Below are 22277 nucleotides of genomic sequence, written 5' to 3' on the forward strand. Positions count from 1 at the left end.
ACTCATACACTTGAGTTTTTCCCATAGCACTATTCTGGTAATCTGGGTTTAACATCACAAAAGTTTATGCACCATTTTTTCCTGAGCAGGAAACAGAAGTTCCCAGCTGCGCACTATTATCTTAAAGCAGCCATCACAAAAAAAGTGGTTCGAGTGAAACTGCTTTTATGAAAAAGTTCACTGTGACCAGAGAGAACCTTCCCAGGGGATGCCACTGGGTACACTAACTCAGAGTAAGTTGCTTGATGCTCTCCTAGCAGGAAAAATATGTACTATGAAAGCTCCACCCGGCGGAGCTTTTTTCAATTTTTTGAGGGGTACCCCTTTGTACTCTCAGCAAAAAAAACAAAAAACAGTCCCTGGAGAAGGACATTAGTTTTGGTAAAGTGGAGGGACATCAAATAGAAGGACTGGCACAGTGCTTACATCAATGGGCTCAGGCATAGGCATGATTTTGAGAATGGTGCAGGACTGTGCAGTGTTTTGTTTTGTTGTACAGAGGGTCAGAACCGATTTGGTGGCACCTCACAACAGCAACAAGACTCCAGCGCACATCGCTTTGGTGTTCTTGGTTTTCAGCCAAGATCCTTCTGACACAGGCAATCCGATCCCTGCTGCCAGCTCCCCTTCTTTCGTGAATTTCTTGCATGTCTTTTGGAAGTACTACTGCAACCATAGTTGTGCCATCTTAAGGCAAATTTCACTTCCATGTGATAGTAATGATATTGTTGATCATTTTCCAATTCTGTTTCCTCACCTTTCTTCAGAATGAATCTCTTTCAATCAGTTGGCCAGGTAGTAGTTTTCCAAATTTCTTGGCATAGACGAGCGAGCACTTGAGGTTGATGGAACATTGGAATCAATATTGATCGATTTCTGGGGCAATGCTTTTCTCTAATGCCTTCTGCATATCTTGGACTTCTTCTTTGAGTACCATTGGTTCTTGATCATGTGGTGCCTCCTGAAATGGTTGTACTACTTCTTGGTAACACACAAACTGTCCAGTTTTTCCATCTTATTTTCATACTTCCTACTTCATTCAGTACTTTTCCCATGGAATCCTTCAAGATTACACCCTGAAGCGTGTCATTTCCCTTCAGTTATGTCACTTTGAGATTTGATGAGCCTGTTTTTCGTTTCCAGTTTTCTAACTCCAGGTCTCTGCACACTTCATTATAATTTTTTCCACTGTCTTGTCTAGCTGCCCTTTGAAATTTTCTGGGAAGTTTTTTTTTTACATCATTGTTTCTTTAATTTTTTTTAGCGTCTCTACATTCAAGAGCAATGTTCAGAGTATTTTCTAACACCTACTTTGGGTGTTTCTTGCTTGCTTGTCCTTTTGATCATCTTGTGCTTTTTCCATGTAGGTGCTCTGTTCTTGCTGTCGTCCCAGACTCATCATATATTTGTGTTTTATATGACAAATCTGTTCTTGAGATTTCTGTTTTATATGACAAATCTGTTCTTCAGAACAAGTGGATATATTCAAGGGTATATGTTACTTTGATGGGCTTATTTTCATGTTCTTAAACTTCACTTAATGAGCAACTGATGCAGTCTGTTCCATAGTCAGCTCCTGATATTGATTGATGCTAATGAGCTTCTCTTCTTTTCCCACAGGTGTAGTCACCTTGAGTTCTGTGTATTCCATCTGGCCAAATCGATGTACGCCGTCACCATTTGTGTTTCTGAAAAAATATTTGCAGTGAAGAAGTCCTTGCTCTTGAAATATTCCGTCATTCAATCCTTAGCTTTTTGTTTTTCTATCATGAAGGCCTTCTTTTTAGATTACTGGCTCATCTCCTTTGTCTCCAGCTTTCACATTCCAATCATCAAGATTGTGAATACATCTTGACTGTATTTGAACTCTTTCAGACTAAAAACATTGGTAGACATCTTTCATTTCTTCACCACTAGCTTTTATGATTAGTGAAAACATCTGAATAATAAATGTATTAATTAGACTTCTTTACAAAAGTATTGATATTATTTCAACACGGAATAATAATATAGCTAAAAACAAGGCTCTAGAAATTGATGGAACACCAATTGCAATGTTTCAATAAACTGATGAAGCCCTGAAAGCACTCACTGATCTATGCTAGGAAATTTGGAAGACAGTTTCTTGGACAACTTTGTGGCAGAGATCCATATTTGTACTCATTCTAAAAAAAGGCGACCTGACAGAATACTCAAATTATATTGAAAGTACCAGGGACTGCCAAAATAACAAGCAAATCTGTTTCTGATGAAGTACAGCCAGAATGCTTCTTACAGGCAAGGTCAAGAGCTTGGTCCCAAGTATTTTGGACATGTCAAGGGAAAGCAGTCCTTGGTGAAGTAGGCAGACAGTGAAAAAGAGGAAGACCCTGGACGGCTTGGATGGACACGGTGGCTGCACTGATGGGCTCAGCCATAAGAACAGTAGTGAGGATGGCACCGAGCAGGCAGCGTCTCTTCTGCTATTAGAACTGATCTGAGGGCACGTCCCAACAGCAGGCACATCACAGCTAGCATGCGTCTCCATCCCAGAATGTTCCTTTTGGGAAGGACTGTGATGACAAGTCTCTTGACTTTGTCATTGTTGGCATATTAAACCACACAATTGATTCAAAATGGCAAGTACCAGTTCATCTCAGCTTCACAATACTGAAAATATCAATTTTCATGCAGTCTCTGGTATTTTTGATGACTTTTAATTTATGTAGATTCAGACTGTAAACCTTCTATGTTCTCTGTTGTTCGTGGATGCTGCCACTGTTGGTTTCATTTGAGTCAGGCCCCTTACATCAATAAAGGTCCAGAAAGCTGAATTCTTTCCATCCATTGCATTGTGGTCAACTGGGTCTCCAGGAGGCAGCTCTGCCCTTGTCTGATTTTGAGTGCCTTTTAACCTACAGGGCGCATACTCCAGCACAGCCTTTGACAGTGCTTTGCTGTGATTCAAAAGGTTTTCAGTGGCTAATGCTTTATAAGTGGACAGCCTATTCCTTCTTTTGTGTCTGTTCTTATTCTGGAAGCTGTTTAAACTTGTTTACCTTGAGTGACATTTTGGCATTTGACATCCATACGGCATAGCTTCTGCATCATAGCAACATGCAAGCCACCACAGTCTGACAAACTGACAGAGAAGTTAGGGCAGGAACTATTAGATCTTCTGATTTTTTTTCTGATGTCAAATGTGTGTCCATGGATGTTGCCATTACTAACATATCCTCATTTCCTTTATTACAAATTTAATAATTAGATAGTTTAAGAAGCAGCTAGCACTTTTCATGAGTAAGACACCATCCGAGACTCAGGGAGCATGTCGTATTCAGCTCATTACCATTTATGTAATAAACAACCATTATGTAATAAACAACAACCCAAACTAAAACATAATCAACAAATGAAACACAAAAGAAGGGAAGAAGTTCCCTCATTATCATTTGACTCATCTTGATTGTTTTAGAAGCCAAGGTCTTTTGTTATGTTTAAAATTTATGGTTATTTAAGAGAACCAGTATGATATACCTCAATTTCTGTTAATTAAAGAGAATAACACTGATCTTTTTGCTTTGGGAAGGATTAAATGACACCTAATGGGTGATTATAAATATTCATTACCTTTTCATACTGTCCCTTCATTTGTCACTCATTTTTCTCAAGAAGTTTAACTGAGAGCCACCACTGGTCCTGTTTCATACTGTCCCTTCATTTGTCACTAATTTTTCTCAAGAAGTTTATCCGAGAGTCACCACTGGTCCTGTGTTGCCATCATGATAGGATGTCATACCTCGAAGTTGACAGTTTCCAGATTGGCTGGGACACGGTATGGATTACTCGCTCTGCTGCTTTTGACAGTCTCACAGGTTCCTCCATTGAAAGAGTTATCAAGGACATCTCCTCGGGGCTCTCCTGCCAGAAAGTGAAACCTGGACACAAAGGAATTTTCCAGAGTGAATAGCTGTAGAGAAATCTTTAAAAGTGACCCCAGTTACCTAAAATGCATTTCTCTCCTAGACAACTTTGACTATGACAAGTGAGTGAAAGAGAAATCCTTTTCTTCTAGCTTATGGCATCATCCAGAGAGGCGTGGAGGCCCACACTCAGTCCATCTACCTCTGACTGTTATTGTGCGCCATGGAGGAGCTGATGGACAGTGACCAGGTAAGACAGAATGGAACTGCCCCATCGAATATCCTAAGCTGTGAATCTTTACTGGAGAATATGATCAGTTTTGTATCTAATGTAGCCACTGCATGGGTTGGAATCCACAATCTTTCTTTCAGTGCATAGATGAATACGTAAACCTTGGTCCACCAGGGCTAACTCTGGTTAGGTTCTCCTTATTACTCTCAATTAATCTGGGGGTCTTTCAATATGGAATAAAAATTCGAGTTAGTTTTTTTATGGTTTAAGAAGACAGCACAAGCTTTCAGGGAAACTATGAACTAAATTGCTACAAAAGTAAATGCTATTTAGGGCCAATTTTGCTTTAATAAATACAATTTTAAAATTCTGATAGATAATTGATAACAAAACATTTCAACAGTGTTTTAATCTTGCTTTTAATAATAGCTATAATAATTATTATGGATTAAAATACTATAGACTAAGACTGATAATTACTACAGACTGAAACTAAGTTTCTTCAACTTCAGATGCATTATCCACTGAAAACTTTATACATAGCATAGAAATATTTTCAGATATTGAAAACCTCAGGAATATCAGCAGAAAACTGTCAGAGATCGTGCTAGAAGTGCCCCTAAGGACAGAAGGCACTCACAATACGACCGATGGAGAACTGCCTTCTGAAAGCCGAGCAAACTATAATGACATAAAGAGAGTAAAGTGTGTGACAGTAAAGTCCTTGAGGCCTTTATTTGCTGATGAAGCACTAATCAAATGAGAAGAAACATCTGCAAGCATCAATTAGTAATTGGAACTTGGAATGTACGCAGTATAAATCTAGGAAAATTAGCACTTGTCAAAAATGAAATGGAATGCATCAAGAGTGATGTCCTTGCATTACTAGCTGAAATGGCAGTGGGACAGGCCATTTGGAATCAAAGGCATATGGTTTACTATGCTGGTAATGACAGCTTCAAGAGGAATGTCTTCACATTTGTCATCACAGAGGACATTTCAAGGTCTATCTTGAAGCCTAATGCTGTCTGTGATAGATTATAGCTATCTGTTTACAAGGAAATCCACTCAATACAATTAGTACTCAAATTTATGCATCAATTACCAATGAAATTGATGCCAGAATTGAAGTATTTTACTAAAGTCTTCAGTCTGAAATTGACCAAACATGAAATTAAAATGAATTGACAATTACTAGCAATTAGAATGAAAAAGTTGTGTATAGCAGTAGCTAAAACCAGGCTAGGGGCTGACAGAGGAAAAGATCATTCCTTGATCATATGCAAGTTCAAGTTCAAGTTGATGAAAATTCAAACAAGGCCATGAGAACCAAAATATGACTTTGGGCATATCCCACCTGAATTTTGAGAATATCTTAAGAACATATTTGACTTGTTGAACACTAATAACAGATGGCCCCATGAGTTGTGGGGTGGTATGATCTAGAACATCATACAGAAAGAAAGAAAAAAAATTGACATTAAAAAGACAGGAAAGAAAGAAGAAACCAAGATGGATGTCAGAAAAGACTCGGAAACTTGCCCTCAATACTAGAGTAGCTAAAGCAAATGGAAGAAAAGACGAAGTCAAGGAAATACATGTGAGTGAGGCCTCCAGTGTATCCCCTCTCACCCTAGACGAGGGATGTGACCAACCTTGTTGTAGAGCAGAGTGCTCTGGAAAGTGGATTATGGAAGATGTAGATATGTTTAAATTTAATGCCTTATTATTTGATATCCCTTTGATCCACTTTAAAGTTGTTGCAGTTTTTAATATTTTGAGCTTTCTTTTCCATTGAGCTTTTCCCTATTTTATTTTGTTGCTGTTATTATTTTAGTTTGATTTGTCTTTTTCCTTGTGTCCTTTTTTTTTTTTTGGTAAATGAAATCCAGGATTGGTAAATCAATAGAGACAATAACTGGATTAATGGTTTCTTGCAGGGGAGGCTGGGGAAATAGAGAGCTAATAACAATGAGTACAAGAAAGAAGAAAATGTTCTAAAATTGACTGTGGTGATGATTGTATAACTCTCCTTGATATGATAAAACTATTGAATTGTGTGACTGTGGATTATGGGCCAATAAGACTTTTAAAAGAACCGAATAGGAATTGTCAAAGGGCAGCTCAGTAGACAAAGTAAAATGTTACAATGAAACGTGAAAAGACATAGAGTTAGAAAACAAAAAGGAAGGACATACTCAACATATTTTAAACTGAAAAGAACTAAAGAAAAAATTCAAATCTTGAGTTGCCAATTTGAACGATTCTACAGGAAATACATTGAACGACGCAGGAAACATCCAAAGAAGATTTATAGAATATGCAGAACTACTCGCCTTAAAAGAACTCGCCAGCATCGAGGCATTTCAATGCAGAGCACACGATCAAAGCCAATGGCGCTGAAGGACGGAGTCCAAGCTACGCTGAAAGCATTCGCCAAAAACAAGGCTCCAGGAATTGATGGAATATCCACTGACATGCTTCAACAAGCTGATGAAGCATTGGGAGCACTCACTAGCCTTTGCCAAGAAATTTGGAAGACAGTTGTTTGCCATCTGACTGAAAGAGATCCGTATGTGCACCGATTCCTAAGAAAGGTGACCCAACAGAACGTTCAAGTTACAGAGCAATATCACGAATATCACAAGCAAGCAAAATCTGCTGAGGACCATCCAACAAAGACTGCAGCAGTAGCTTGACAGGGAGCTGCTAGAGCTTCGGGCCAGATTCAGAGTAGGACACGAGACCAAGGTTATCATTGCTGATGTGAGGTAGATCTTGGCTGAAAGCAGAGTATGCCAGAAAGATGTTCAGTTGTGTTTTGTTAAGGATGTCTGGCCTTCAGTTGTGTAGACTATAACAAACTGTGGAGAGTCTGAGTAGAATGGGAGTTCTAGAACAATTCATTATCCTCCTGTACATTGATCAAGTGGAAGTTGTGTGAACAATAACAACGGCATACTGCATGCATGGTTTAAAATCAAGGAAGGTATGCTTCACGTTTCTGTCTTCTCACAGTACTTATTCATCCAATCTGCATGCTGAGAAAATAATCAGAAAAGCTGGATTCTATGAAGAAGATAGTGGCATCAGGATTGGAGGAAGGTTTACCAGCCATCTGTGACATGCAGATGACACAACCGTGCTTGCTGAAAGGGAGGAGGACTTGAAGCACTTGCAGATGAAGATCAAGGCCTGCAGCCTTCTGTATGGATTACAAATGAATGTACAGGAAATCAAAATCCTCCTAACTGGAGCAGTAGGGAATATCGTGACCAATGGAGGAAAGATGGAAGTTGTCATGGATTTCATCTTACTCACATTCACAATCAATGCTCATGGGAGCAGCAGGCAAGAGATCCAATGACACTCTGTTGCACAAAGACCACTTTAAAACCCTGAAACACAAGTTTTTAAGATTTATTCCTGTTGCAGTGTGGCTCAGTACTTGTGGCAGATATATCATCATTTGTCAATTTGAGGATTAAGAGTGTAGGGGTGGAGTCTAGCTTGTCAACCAGATCATAGCCCATGAGGCCTCTGTGTGGGCATGGCATTCTCTGAGGATTCTGGGAAATCCAGTACTTCCTCCTTGGAGGTGGGAGACACTGCTCTCTCTCTGACACACCCAGGAAGACATAGCAGCTGACAAGACACATGGACTGACCCTGATGCAGCCCTGGGTGCAGAGAGCCATGCAGAGACCCCAGCCAATGCTGAGATGTTTCCATTGCCACTGGATCCAAAGCCTTTCTACCCACTGGCCTGTGATCTTCTACATTCAGTGTCATTGCATGTGTTCCATGAGTCTGAAGAGGACTTTATAAATTGGTATCAGACATATGGGCTAATATCAGACTTATGGGCTTGAGCTGGACTGGGCTTGGATGTTTTATCAATGTTTAATTGCCCTTGTATATAAATCTCTTTCTTATACACACCTGTGTGTCCATGGATTTCTTTCCCTTGTGTACCCACACTAACACAGAACTTTATTCCTTTTCAGTCTGAATAATGTCCCATGGTACGATAGGATGTCACTTTGAGGTCGCGGCACCTGGACCAAGCGGTGTTACTTTCAGCTGCCTCATATGCACGTGAAAGCTGGGACTGACTGAAGGAGGAAGACCTAAGAAGAATCAATGCATTTGAATTCAAGTGCTCTTGAAGAACAAACACATCTGTCTGAGGAGAAGTATAACCAGAATGCCCCTAGAAGCAAGGATGGTGAGACTTTGCCTCACGCATTTTGGACATGTCGTCAGGAGAGACCGGTCCTGGAACAGGACACCCTTCTTGGTGACGCAGAAGAGTTGTGCGCAAGGGGAAGACTCGGGACAAGAAGGATGGAGACTGTGACTCCCACAAGGAGCTAAACAAGTAGAGTAAAATAATTTAACAATAGGTACACTGCCCTAATGGCCATTTAAAGTATTAAAATGATATACCACTAGGTCATTTATTATTTCAAAATGTTATCATAACAACACTGTTGTACAGATGAACACTAAAAAGGAGGAAGGAATGTAATTTCTGATTCCCACACTGGCTAGCTGCCCAGTCAGCACCACAGAAAGAACTCTGACCGTGTCATTTTAACATCCGGTTGGCTGAATTCAGCAAGTAATAGCAATGTCCTACTGAATGTCTTCATAACATCCTGCGTATCTATGCATTGATTAATGGATATTTGGGCTATTTATATATATGATTATTGTAAATAATGATAGTAAGAACATTCAGATTCAAACTTTTGTGTGCTCAGTGGGTGCTTAATTCTCTTGGGTATGTAATTAAGTGGTGGGATTATGGAGTCACATCATAACGCTACGTGAATTTCTGAAGTCTGCGAACGTTTCCCATGTGGCTTCACCATTTGCGTTCCCATCAGGTATATATGAGGCTTTAATTTCTCTACATTGTCATAAAATTTGTTATCATTCACTTTTTAAGTCTTCTACTTAGTGTGAAATGTTATTTCATTGTGATATTGATTTACATTTACCTAACAACTAATAACACATCTTCATCACTGGAGAAAAAGTTGAAGGCATGACGGATTGCATTTTACTTGCATCCATAATGGGCATGAGTGGAAGCAGCAGTCAAGAAATCAAAGGACGTATTGCATTGGGCAACTGTGCTGCACAAGACCTCTTAAAAGTGTTAAAGAGTTAAGATGTCATATTGAAAACTAAGGTAAACCTCACCCAAGCCACAATATTTTCAGTCACCTCATCTGTATGAGACATATGAACAATGAATAAGGAGGACTGGATAAAAATGGATGCTTTTGGAAACATGGCACTGGCAGAGGATATTGAAAATAATAATGCTTGGCAGAAGAACAAACCAATCTGTCTTGGAAGAAGTATAGCCAGAATGTTCGCTAGAAGCGGATACAGTGAGACTTCGTCTCACAGAGTTGGCACGTGTTTTCAGGAAGGAACAATCCCTAGGGAAAGACGTTCTAGCAAACCAGGGGCTAAGAGGAGCAGAAGACCCTTTATGAAATGGCTTTACACAGCGGCTACATCAATGCGCTCAAACATATCAACCGCGGCGAGGATGGCCCAAGACTGTGCAGTGTGTGATTCTGCTCAGAGGCAGAAATACCTCGATGTCACCTAAAAGGACCACAACAATGACTAATCATGTTGAGCATATTTTTATATGCTTATTGGCCATTTGTATATCCTTTATCCATTTATTAGTTGGGTTGTCTTATTGTTTTGAAAAGTTCTTTACATAATTTGATTATAAGATCTTTATCAGATATATGTTGCAAAATATTTTTCTCCCACTATGTGAGCTGTCTTTTAAATTCAGGATGGTGTTCTTTGAGGCAGAGATGTTTTAAATGCCTATGACACCTGTAAATTAATTATTTTCCTTTTATCATCTATGCTTTTGATGGCATTTCTAAGATTTGCCTCACTCAAAGCCATGGAGATTTTCTCTGTATCTTCTTAGAGTTTATAGTTTTAGATTTTCCATTTGGGCAATGAACCTTTTTGAGTTAATATTTGTTAAGGTGTGAGGAAATGGTCAAATTTTACTTTATGAATGTGAATCATAATTTTTCTAGCATGATTTGTTGAACAGATTATTCTTTCTTTAAAGGTCCTAGTAGCATGTGAAATTTAATGTTCAAAGAAGGAGTGTAGCTTTGAATTCTCAATTCTATTCCATTGATCCAAAGGTCTATCCTTGTGCCAGTAGCACCTGTCTTATTTATTATAGCTTGGAAGTCTTTTCAAATCAAAAAGTGTGACTTTGTCATTATTGGTTATTATTGCTCAACATTGTTTAGACTATTCTCAATACTTTATATTTCCAGGCTCCAAGTTGTATCTTGGAGAGATGTCATTTTAAAAAGAGACAGCCATTCAGGAAGCTGCTTTTTGTGGGTGGAACTGTGTTGGTGAGGTCAGGGATTCTAAAGTCAGTAGATAAGTAAAGAGATTCCAGTAAGCCGTGTGAAACTTTTCATCCCTGTGGAGGGGAGAAGAGGACGACAGTCCTGAGCCAGCGGATTGTGCTCATTTCTGAGAATCCTTGGGACAACAGCTCTGTGTGGCACAGGGCCACATGGTTCTTCTGCCAAAGCATACACAGCATGTGGTCCTGCCATCTGTAACACTAGAGACTAGACCAGCTGAGCCAGAGATAAGATTACAATATCGCCTCTCACCAACTAGAACATTAGAAGACATGATTGTCAGTGGGAGACCTGAAGTATGTTTCCAGGGAAAAAAATAAGAAATATATATCTCTACACTGAGAAACAGAAGATGAAGTTGAAGAATTCTCATTAGATTCAGTCCTAATCGAGACTTCTTATATAGACTTTCAAGTCAGTTTATATCCATTCAATATACAGAGGAGGAAACTGAGACTCGGAGGTGTTAAATTATTTGGCTATGGTTGGCCTAGGACCAGCTTTTAAAAAACAAATTCACCCAGATTAATAGTTGTTTCCTTTTACTGGCATTCCTGAATTTGGTTCAGTAGCTTCTGGTTTGTATTCTAAATCAAGTAAAACTGTGCTTACAATTTCTGCTCTTTGCCTTTGACGCTTCAAGGTTTCAGATTATGCCAATCTGGAAGCATAACTAAATACATCAATTTTATAAAAGTCCAGTATGAAGCAATAACCAACGACAAATTAAGGGAGATGCCTTCAGGACCGCTGGAGGAGGCCACAGGGGCTACCATTACTGAACTTTCTTATGTCTCAATCAGGGATCGCTTCTGCTTCAATGACTTAGCTTATGCTTAGTAAATATTTCAAGACACGCACCTAGTATAATTAATTTACAATCCCTTGCCAAACCCCAATGCCCTCATGAACACAGAGTCCTGAAATACAAAGCTCTGCGCACTGTTCAGAAGGAGGAGGGTTGAGGGCTATTTCTGAAACTTCCTCCAGGATGTTCCCCTCTGTATTGTGAATGGTGTTTCTGAGTCAGTACACACATAGAAAGAACCTGAACTTTCATGGCTGCTTTGGATTCTTTTTCATTTACTCTTTGGTAGACTCAAACAGTTATGTAAGCTTTCTGAAGCTCAGTCCCCTGAATGGACAGCCGAACATGTAGGATTAGGTGTCAGCTCAAGTTTCACCGCCTGCCTTTCACAAGGTTGACCTAATTATGGCCTCACAGAAGCTTTGGTGACTGGAGTCATGCCAACTTGCTTTTTCCCACACACATGAAAAAAAAAAAATGCCGGCCATCCTCGCTCTTCTGCCTTTGGCTCCTATGATTAGCCCGGGCTTGCCTCTCCCCTGTCGGCCTGGGAGTGCTCCTTTAAGGCTTTTCCTGTCTACATTCTCACAGGTCAACGTCTGAGAAAACTGCCTTCTTCACTTGCTCCTGTCTCTGATGGGTTTTATTCAGCCAGCCGGGACCAGTTCAGTCGGATCCACTCCAGAGCTGTCAGAATGAGCATTCCTGTCATTACTGGGAGTTCTGAGCTTCCAATGAGAGCGATATCCAAAAGAGAGATGGCACGAGAATGAAAAAGATCATGTGTATAAAGGGCTCCGAACTTTGTGTAGCACAAGATACACATGCAAATGCTGCTTTTTGGATTCACCAGCAGTAAGATCACAAGCCACTTGTGCACGGTAGTTCTTAGCAGGGACAGGGCTGACGACTGTAATAAGAGCAGAGTCAATGACAGGCCTCGTGGCTTCATTGCTTGCTGCTTCTAACCCATTAGTTCTTCGGAGCCTGGCTGTCTCACACGTGATGACTAGCAGTTACATACCCGGTGCCCATGAGCTGCACACTTGGGATGGGCTTATACAGGCGCGGGCATACGGCCTTTGTTCTCCCACAGTCCTTTTCATCCGAATTGTCTCCACAGTCGTTTTCCCCATTGCATTCTAACTTGCTGGCAATGCAGCGGCCTCGTCAAGAAAAGACAAACAATATCAACATCCATTGAGCACTTCACAAAGGATTTGTGCATTCAAAATACAACTGATTTAAATGTCTAGATTAAAGTTAAAGAACATTTTGATTATTTCTGATAGATATTTAGGGACATGTGGAAATGAAGTCTTCTGACTGACATTTTCCTTTCTTTTAAAAAAGAGGACAAGATTCCCCACAGTGTTATTTAGTCACTCTTGTGCTGATGGGAGACCTAGTGGCATCTTGGCTTACACACTGGGCTGCTTAGCACTGGATTAGCAATTCAAAGCCACCTGTTGCTTTCTCTCAGAAAGCTGATGCTTTCTACTCCCTTGAAGATTTGCAGCCTCAAAGACCCAGAAGGTCAGTTCTACTCTGTCCCATGGGATGGCTATGAATCAGAATTAATCTGTGGCAGTGAGCTTTGGAGAATGTGCTGACTGTCTCGAAAAAAGAAAATTAATTGTAGAATCCCATGCTCTTTACTATAAACTTGCCGGAGAGATCCAGGTCAGGGTGTGCTGAGAAAATTAACAGTAGGTTCAGAATTTGTTTTGATCTAGAATGGTGGACTTAAGGTTCTTATTTAAAAGACTCTAATTTTATGTGTGCAAGGATCTGCTGTTAGACCCAATGGTCTGAATAAATCTCAAAACTGACCAGAAGGAGTCAGGCATTTAAAGACCATGCTATGATTCCTATATATGAATTTCAGAAACAAGGAGAGGATTGACTGAAAAGAGAAAGGAAAAGAAATTTCTGAATAGAAATATTCTGTATCTTGATTGGAGGTTGTTTATAGAGGTCAAAAATTATACTTATTTTGCCATAGACTTATTTAACTATATAATTCCTTTAATATACACAAACAGTATATATTTTACTGTATAATCAGTATATATTACTATTATATAGTACTATTACATATTCTTCTAATATGAGAAGTAGTCAAAAATTCCTGGAAAATTATAACTGAGAAATGTGGGATTTTTCCAGAACTCTTTGAAGTCCTGTTGTTCACATGATTTGTAAGTATTTTGCTATAGATATAGCCAGTAAATATTATTCTCATATATAATTTTTTTGGATGAGACAAGCATCTACACACTACAATATTAGGTAGCAAATTGAGTGAGAAAGCTAAAAAGTGGTTCAAATGGCATGTACTCAGGGAATTCCCTTTTCTTTTTATATTTGTTGACTCGAGTAAGACTCCCAGAAACCAAAATCAAACTACATACTATAGAAATTGAAATGAATTAGGTGCAATAAGAGATTTGCCTTTTCTTGCCTTTCACTCTCTTGCTAGCAAGCAGGGGTTCTGGCATCTATACCATTATATACAATCTCATGTAACAGTGATTAAATGTTTCATGCAAGACTGCCAGGTGAGGTGTGACAAGCATCTCAGTACCGTTATGCATGACTATGTTGACTAACTAAAATGCTTGGGGGAATTGAATATTCGGCTGAATTAAATTTTGTGATTTATAGAATGCTCTCCTTAATTTAAGCTCTTTTAGCTAATACTCTTTACTAAGACAGTAGAATGAAATGAACATAATTAAGTTTTCCTTTGATGATTCAAAAGCTTGCAATACTCTGGAATCATGATTATAAAGGATACTAATTATGAGCAATATTATCACACAAGACTGAAAATATAAATGGACTTGAATTTCTGTCAACCCCAAGGTATAACTTGAGAGATGCTCAATTTTCAAATAGTACATCTCTGTCGTTTTGTTTGTTTATTTGAAGTTAAAATAGAATGAATAATTTAGTTTGAAATAGAATAAAAACTTTTTCTAAAAGAAAAAGAGTGCATGAGGGCATCCAAAAGTTCATAGGAAAAAAATCCATTAAACATTTGTGATTGTGAATTAGGTAAACGCTTACAGAGCATCAAAACCCAAGCAAACTCAGTGCTGATTCATAGCGACCCCTGTGTGTGTCTGAGGCAGTAGCTGTCTGTGGGAGCAGAAAGCCCAGTCTTTCTCCTGCAGCGCTGCTGATGGTTCCAAATTGCTCACCATTCGGACCACAGCTCAACATGTAACCACTATTCCACCAGGGCTCAATGCTTTTCAGTTCCATTTTTCCACAAACATTTGAAGTCCTCTAATATGTTACGTCTTTTTTCCTTTTCTTTCTTCTTTTACATTTTTCAGACTTTCGACCTGGTACTTGAAAAGTGTTGTAAAGGCTAACTTTTGATAAGGGTAAAATAAAGTCGAATGACTCAAATGACATTTTCTGAGAGAGGAAGAGCTACAACAAGTTCCCTTGTGCTTGCACAGAAAAGTTCTGTCAACAGGGTACTAGACATGTTGCTGTCATGGGCCTTTGGGATGGTGCAGACACACTTATCCTATGCACAACAGAGTAACACACTGGCAATCCTGCACGACCTTCACACTTGTTATGTTTGGGCCCATTGTTAGAGACACTGTGTCTACACATCTCAACGAAGATCTGTTCTGCTGCTGACCCTCAACTCTGCCAAGCATGAGGTGTCTATCCCTCCCGACAACATATCAAAAGAACCCAAGATTCTGTTCTAAGAAGCATCCTGGCTGTACTTCTTAAAAGACAGATTGGTTTGTTCTTCTGGCAGTCCATGGAACTTTCTGGATTCTGCACTAACACCATAATTCAGATGCATTAACTCTTCTGTGGTTTCCTTATTCCCTGTCCAGCTGTCATATGCGTATGAGGTGACTGAAAACACCCTGGCTTGGTTCAGTGCACATTCATCCTCACATGGACAGCTGCACTCTTCACCACGTTAAAAGGGCACTGCCCAGCAGATTAGCCACGGCAAGTCCTCTGGTGTCTGACCTGCTGCTGCATGAGGGGTGGTGTGCAGTCAGGGAAAATGAAATCCTCGGCAACTTCAATCTCTTCTGCATTTAACATGATGCCATCTAATGGTCAAGTGGAGACGATTTTTGTTTTCTTTACATTGAGGTATATATAATCCTTTTTGTAGACAGTAGCCTTTAGTCTTCATCAGTAAGTGCTTAAAGTCCTATTCGCTATCATTAAACAATGTTGTGTCATCTTCATATTGAAATGTTGTTAATGAGCCTTCCACTTATCCTCATGCTTTGTACATCTCAGATTATTTGCTCATTATATATATTGAATCCCGTGGTGTAAGGATACAACCCTGATAATATCTTTCTTGATTTAACCATATTCAATTTCCCCATGTTGTGTTTGGATAACTGCCTCCTGCCTATGTTCAAGTTCTGAATGAGTATGCTTAAGTGTTCTGGGTGTCCCAGTCAATGCAATGTTATCCAAAGTTTGTTATGATCTCCAGAGTCAAATCTGCATCATGAATAAACCACCAGTAAATGTCTTTCTGGTATTTTTTGTCATAATTAGCCAAAATTCATCTAACATCAGCTATGATATTCTTTGTTCCATGTCATTTTTGAACCCAGCTTGAATTTCTGGCAACTCAAAAAGGACAAAAAAAATCAGCCTTTGAAGTACAGCCAGAGTGTACCTTAGAGCCAAAGATGGAGACTTTGTCTTAGCTACCTTGGGCATATCAGTGGAGACCGATCCCTAAAGGAGGACATTGAGCTTGGTAAAGTAAGTAAGGGGCCAGTGAAAAGGAGGAAGGTCCATACTAAGAAGAATTGACACGGTGGCTGCAACCATGGGCACGAGCACAGGAGCAATTGTGGGAATGGTGCAAGACCGGCAGTGTTCCATTCTGCTGTGCATAGGCGTCATTACGGGTCAGAACCCACCTACGTGGAATCTGATAACACCAATACTGCCAACTTTTAAAAATGACATTCAGAAACATTTAATGTGGTATTAATGATATTTTTTGATAATGCTTGCATTCTATGGGGTCAAGTTTTCTTTAGAATGGGCAGCTGTGGATCAATCCCAGTCAGTTGGAAAGGTAGCTGTCTTTCAAATTTCTTGGCATAGACTATTTAAATTTTATGGAAACATTTCTATTCATATCCTGTCAATATTTGCCAGTACCTTCAGTGCAGCCTGGACTTCTTCCTTTAAAACCATCTGAGGTTCTTGATAATATACAACCTCTTGAAATTGTTAAATGGTGACCAGTTCTATTTGGTAAAATGACTGTGATTTATTTACATCTTCATTTGGTGCATTGTTCCCTATTTTTCCCCCTAATCCTTTTAATATTTGCAATGGAGGCTTGGTTTCTTTCATTTAGTCCTGACAGGTTGTGAAATGCTAAGTGTGATCTTCGTGTGTGTGTGTGTGTGTGTGTGTTAGTAAGATTTTATGTCCACTTGCATTTGTCTGAAAGTGGAGGAGTAGAGTCCAACCTATTTATTAGGTCATAGCCTGATGATGTCTCTTTGGACTTGTGGCCTGTCCTGTAAGAAAGAAACAAGAATGTCTCTTCTCTCTTCCCCTTCACACACTGCTTGCTGGGACTTTGTGACTATCTACAGGTGTGGCCCCTGAGAGCTGTTGATGCCCTGAACAGCTTGTTTCCACTGAACTTGGATGCATGGGACTCTTCACCCTCCGGCCTGTGATTTTCCTGCATCCCAGTTCACCTTTTTGCACCGTCAGCTTGCAACTAAGTGAGTGGGAAGAGGGCTCTGGTTAGCATCAGACCCTTTGGCTTAAGTTGAATTGGGCTTGCATACCTTTTTGATATAAGATTACTTCTTTATAGAAAGCTCTTTCTTACGCATATATGGGTGTCTTTGGCTTTGTTTCTCAAGACCACCTAAGCTAACAAAGTTTTCTAATTCCAGGTCTTTACACGTTGATAGATGTGTTCCAAATCCACAGAATGACCATTGGGGGTTATTAGGAAGGATTTTTTTAAAAATTGAAAATTTCATTGATGAGGAAAAGGTTAAGAAAACTTCACCAAGGTTTTTTTTTCTTCATCATGACAATTAAATATCATTTCTGATGGTATTAAAGGCTGTCCTACTCTTTGAGATTTCATTTTGTTATTTTAGCTTCAAGAAAATTTTAAAGGAAAAACTTCTGTGTCGTTCAAGGATCATGAAAATGGTAGCTTTGAGGAGGTAGAATTTGGGGGGTAGAGGTTTATAGACATGGGAATACAGCCTTCAGAAGTGTTTAGACCATGCTGGAGGATGTGTTAGGAAACAGTTTCACCTTTGGTATGGTAAAAGTTTTTCTTATTTTATAGGAATACTTGTTGATATATCTGTCTATCTCTCTTTTCTTACACTTATCATACATGTGTGGGGTATAGTGGAATAATTTTGACAGCAGGATTCCTGTCTGGCATTCTGTAAAGAACAGCAAAGCTGGCCTAAGAAGCAAAAGGTGAAAAGGAAAATTATCTATTAATTTTGAAATCTACTATCTAGTTAGAACTAATTTACCTTTCAGGGTATTTCAAAGCATAAGGACATGGACTGGATTCCACTAATCTGAATTTAATTTTATTTTAAGGTCAAAGTGATTATTCAGATGAGAAGTCAGAATGCTATTGTTCATGGGTCTGAAATGATCTGCTACCTGTGCTTTTAAATAATGTTTAACTTGAACATAGTGGCTCTGGTGGTGTAGTGGATTATGCATTGGGCTGTTAAGCAAAAGTTCAGCATTTCAAACTCAACACTTGCTCCACGGAAGAAAGATAGGGCTTTCTGCTCCTGTAAAGATTTTCAACATTGAAAACCTACAGGGAAGTTCTACTCTGTCCTTTAGGGTTACTGTGAGCCAGAATCGACTCTCTGGAAGTAGGTTTTGATGTTTATTGGTAATATAGTATAATACACTAGATTGAACATCTGTTTAATCTGTTTCTTCTTTTCATGTGATTATTCTTATTGTAGACATTTATGCTTACCAAGAGCTGATTCTTAAAAACATAAAAACTACCTTTTGCTCTTTTTACTCCTCTTCCTCTTTCTTTTTGCTTTAACACTTTAGGAACCTGGCCACCAGTGCTTGATGAACACGTGACTCAGGTAAGTGGTCAGGTAGGCATAAATCGAAAGCTGTAATTTCACACACGAATAGCTTGGACGTGGTAGCATTGCTTTCCTTCCCACCTCCATCCTGCAAAATTTGGTGGGACTTTCACTGGTAATCAATTGGAATGACTTTTATGTCGCTGTCTTTAGTTTAGATTGTACATTTTACAAAAATGCATTACCACTGTCACAGCGGAATTTATTCTTGCAGTCAATCTCTTCGATTTTGCAGAGCTTGGATGGAATGCACGGCTGAAAGGTCACCAGGGGCTCAGTACAAGGCTGTCCCCCAAATTGACTCGGGCGCAAGATAGATCTAGACTTAAACTGAAAAGAAAGAGAAATATGGGTAATTTGGAGATAAGGTCATCATCAGAAATGTATTCAAGCAAACCGAGTTTCTTTTGTGTGTGTGTGTGTGTGTGTAATTTATTGTACACAGCAGAGTATACACCAATTCTGGACTTTCTAAACTCATAATTCAGTAGCATCGATGGCATTTTTACGTTTTGCAACCATTCCCATCCCCATTCCCCAAGTTATCCCTTTCCCAATAACATAAATAACCATCCCAGGGACCAACAATGACAAACCTGCCTGGGGCTTTGCATGCTTTGCCTCACAGAGAGAGTGCTCCAAATAGGAATTTCCCTTTCCTAATGTGTGACTATTCAGCATGGGACCTGCCTGAGGTCCTCAAGGCCCACTCCCTTACAGGAATGACCTTGAGGTGAGTACGTATTGCAGGTTGAAAGGCAAACAAGTTGGGGGCACTTTCTCAAGGGAAAAGAGAAATTAGAGGAATTAAAAGTTTGGACTTTTAATTCACTTCCCTGATATCTGTCTGATTTTAAATCTTGGGCTAAAATGTGTGTTATTCCTGATTGTGTTCTCTGAATTTCCAGAGCCAGGCAAAGATAAGTGTAGATTAGAGTTCACATGCTGGTAAAACATATCAAATAAAACATCCTCGTCACACCAATATTGCTAAATAAAAGTTTCCCTCACTGGATGGAGGGGCAGTTTATTTTCATAAATTAATACAAATTCAATATTTCTGCCCGTGCCGAGCCGATCATGGAGCCACATCTTTTTATTTAGTTGTTGGCTATGCCTACAAGTTACCTACCTGACTTTCCACACAAGGGTCACAGTCTGACCATGGGCCATAATCACCCAGCTGGCAATTGATGGGACACGTGTGCCAGTTGCATTCTCGGACCTCCTGCTTGGTGCAAACCTGGTCACAGAAATTATCCAAATAGTACTGGTTGACTACTATTTGTCTGCAAGAGGGAGAAACACAAAGACTGCTCAGAACGAGTGTGTGACTACGGCTCTAGTCCCATAAGAAGGGTCTCATTGAATATTCATTATCATGAATCAAAGGAAACAAGGTTTTTGCAGAAAATCAGACAGACTGGTGTCGGGGATGCTCTTGCTCTGTGTTGGAATTCACGACCGACGACATCATTTGTGAGGCCACGTACAGGATGAGAGTGCAATGGCCGTTGTTGGAGAATGAGTAATTTCAAGACAGCAATCACGGAGCATTGAACAGTAATACTAGAGCATTAAACATTAGAAGGCAAGTCACGCAGGAAACCCTTCTAAAGGACTGAAAAAGCCACACATTCATTCAGCCAATCCTGATCGAATTCTTGGAAGAGACCAGAAGAGAAAGGCAAGAAGGAAGAATGGAAAGAAATTTAGTGTGACTTGTTTAAAAAATAGATAAATAACAACACACTGTGATTGACATAAAGCCACTTTCAAAGACAAAATGACAGGAGAGATACATCTTGAAAAATTAGTGTGAATTCACTGGGTAAAAAAGGGAAGTGTCCACATGCAAAGACCAGACGTGGAAGACAGCATGTCATGTCAGGGAGGAGCTTGTAGGCCAGACCTGTCAAATGCATGACTGTCAAGGACAGGATATATTGTACTTGGTTTTGGCAGATGATGGAGAGCATGGTGGTTAAGTGGCAGAATTATCGACTCCCAGTGGTGAACGGGTTTCAGCAGAACTGCCAGACCAAGATGAACTAGACAGAAATGCCAGGTGTTTCACTCCCCAACATTAGTTAACGCAGACCCTATGGATCAGAGCTGAAAATTGTTGGGGCCCCACCCCTCAAGGGGCGGGACAGAGCAATTGTATTCTGTTGTCTCGGGGTCACCATAGGCAGCAGCTAATCACAGGAGCACGACTGAAGATTTCTTACAGAGGAAGATAATATAAACAAATATGTTTCCACAGGCTTAGGGACAGGTTTAATAGGGAAGTCACTGAAGATTTTAAGGAGACTCACATATGTGTAAAATAATTTTCTAAATTAAGTGTGCAAAAGTGTTATAATATTAAAAACATATCCAATGCATGTCTTTCTTTCTTAAAAAATCATTTTATTAGGGGCTCATACAACTCTTATCACAATCGATACATACATCCATTGTGTGCAAGCACATTTGTACATTTGTTGCCTTCATCTTATATCAGTTGATCATCTCTATGGCATAGAAGAAATGATGGGGAATGAGTAGTCTGAAATAGTGATAAGGCGACATTATTAACTCTTGTTGAATAAACACAGTTTGTTTGCCTTCTTGTACATGCCAACGATCAAGCTAATAGCTAACGGTGCTGCTCAATCAAGGTCCTGTGCTTTTCTCAGGGGAAATTGTCTAGAATTAGCTCACTAAGTGTGTGCAAGCAGAACTCTGCTGACTGAGAGAAACACTGAGTCGTCACTCTAAATACGTTCAATAGTCAACTGTCAATCTTACCCAGATTCATACTTAAATTTCTTTGAACTCCATCATTGTTAAGGAGAAGATGAATTCGACTTTATCAGATTTCAACTTGCATCCCCAGTGAGATACATTTTACCCTTTCTCTCGGGGGCGCTTCTGAAACTCCGAGCTCCACTCTTGAGGTCTCCCAAACCACAAAGAAAAGTCACATAGCGTGCACCTACCTCTGTCTACTCTGTGTTCCAAAATTGCAGGTTTTTGAGCAGCTGGACCATTGACTCCATGGATAATGATCACAAAAACAGGCTTGGCTCCCACTGGTCAAAACACACAGCAGAATGAAGTGCAAGAGGGGATGTCTGGCCATATCTTGAGAGCCTCCAGGTCCTGAAATGGAAAGATAGGATATACATACATAAAAAATTTTAGAAACAGAAATTTCCAAGCCATATGCAGTCACAGATTACAATGTGGTCTTAGAAACCGTCTGTTCATCTAGTCTGCCTATAAAGCCACGCAATGTAGTAGTCCTGTTTCTAAAAGTTTCAAGCATGGAAGATTTTCATCATCAGGGCACCCATCACAAGTCAAATTGGGGCACGTGCTATCCTCTTGGCTTTCAGTTTAATGAATCCGTGAGCTCGTACTCTCGATAGAAAGGCTCCAAGAAAATACATAGTAACTGGTGTCCTTCCCAAACTGTACTGCTGCATCTTATAAAAAGAGGCCTGAGGACACAATGGAATCACACCCTTCTCCTAACAAGAAGTTTGACAGTTCAAACTCACCCACTGGCTTCAGGGGAGAAAATGCTACTCCCATACAGGTTACAGCCTATAGAACCCGATAGGGGGAGTTCTCCTCTGCCAGATGGGATTACTATAGATAAAAAATTAATGAGACCTAACAACAATATATGATTTTAGACTCCTTAAAACGACTGTCTTTTATTTGGGGAAACATTCTCAAATACATTTCAATTTTT

The 22277-nt window shown here is 39.6% G+C and overlaps 1 protein-coding gene across 1 annotated transcript in view; it reads right to left on the minus strand.

The window, feature by feature from the left end:
- C6 (complement C6) overlaps positions 1 to 22277 on the minus strand; it is a 112171-nt gene that overhangs the window by 83254 nt on the left and 6640 nt on the right. Inside the window, exons 2-6 of the mRNA XM_075543013.1 lie at positions 21517 to 21679; positions 19665 to 19821; positions 18718 to 18862; positions 12409 to 12550; positions 3779 to 3917 (exon numbers count right to left, since the gene is read on the minus strand). Of these exons, the coding sequence (XP_075399128.1) occupies positions 3779 to 3917; positions 12409 to 12550; positions 18718 to 18862; positions 19665 to 19821; positions 21517 to 21679 (746 nt within the window). The remainder of the gene's footprint in view (positions 1 to 3778; positions 3918 to 12408; positions 12551 to 18717; positions 18863 to 19664; positions 19822 to 21516; positions 21680 to 22277) is intronic.

This window comes from Tenrec ecaudatus, chromosome 2 (assembly GCF_050624435.1).
Source record: "Tenrec ecaudatus isolate mTenEca1 chromosome 2, mTenEca1.hap1, whole genome shotgun sequence".
In the NCBI taxonomy this organism is placed as follows: domain Eukaryota; kingdom Metazoa; phylum Chordata; class Mammalia; order Afrosoricida; family Tenrecidae; genus Tenrec; species Tenrec ecaudatus.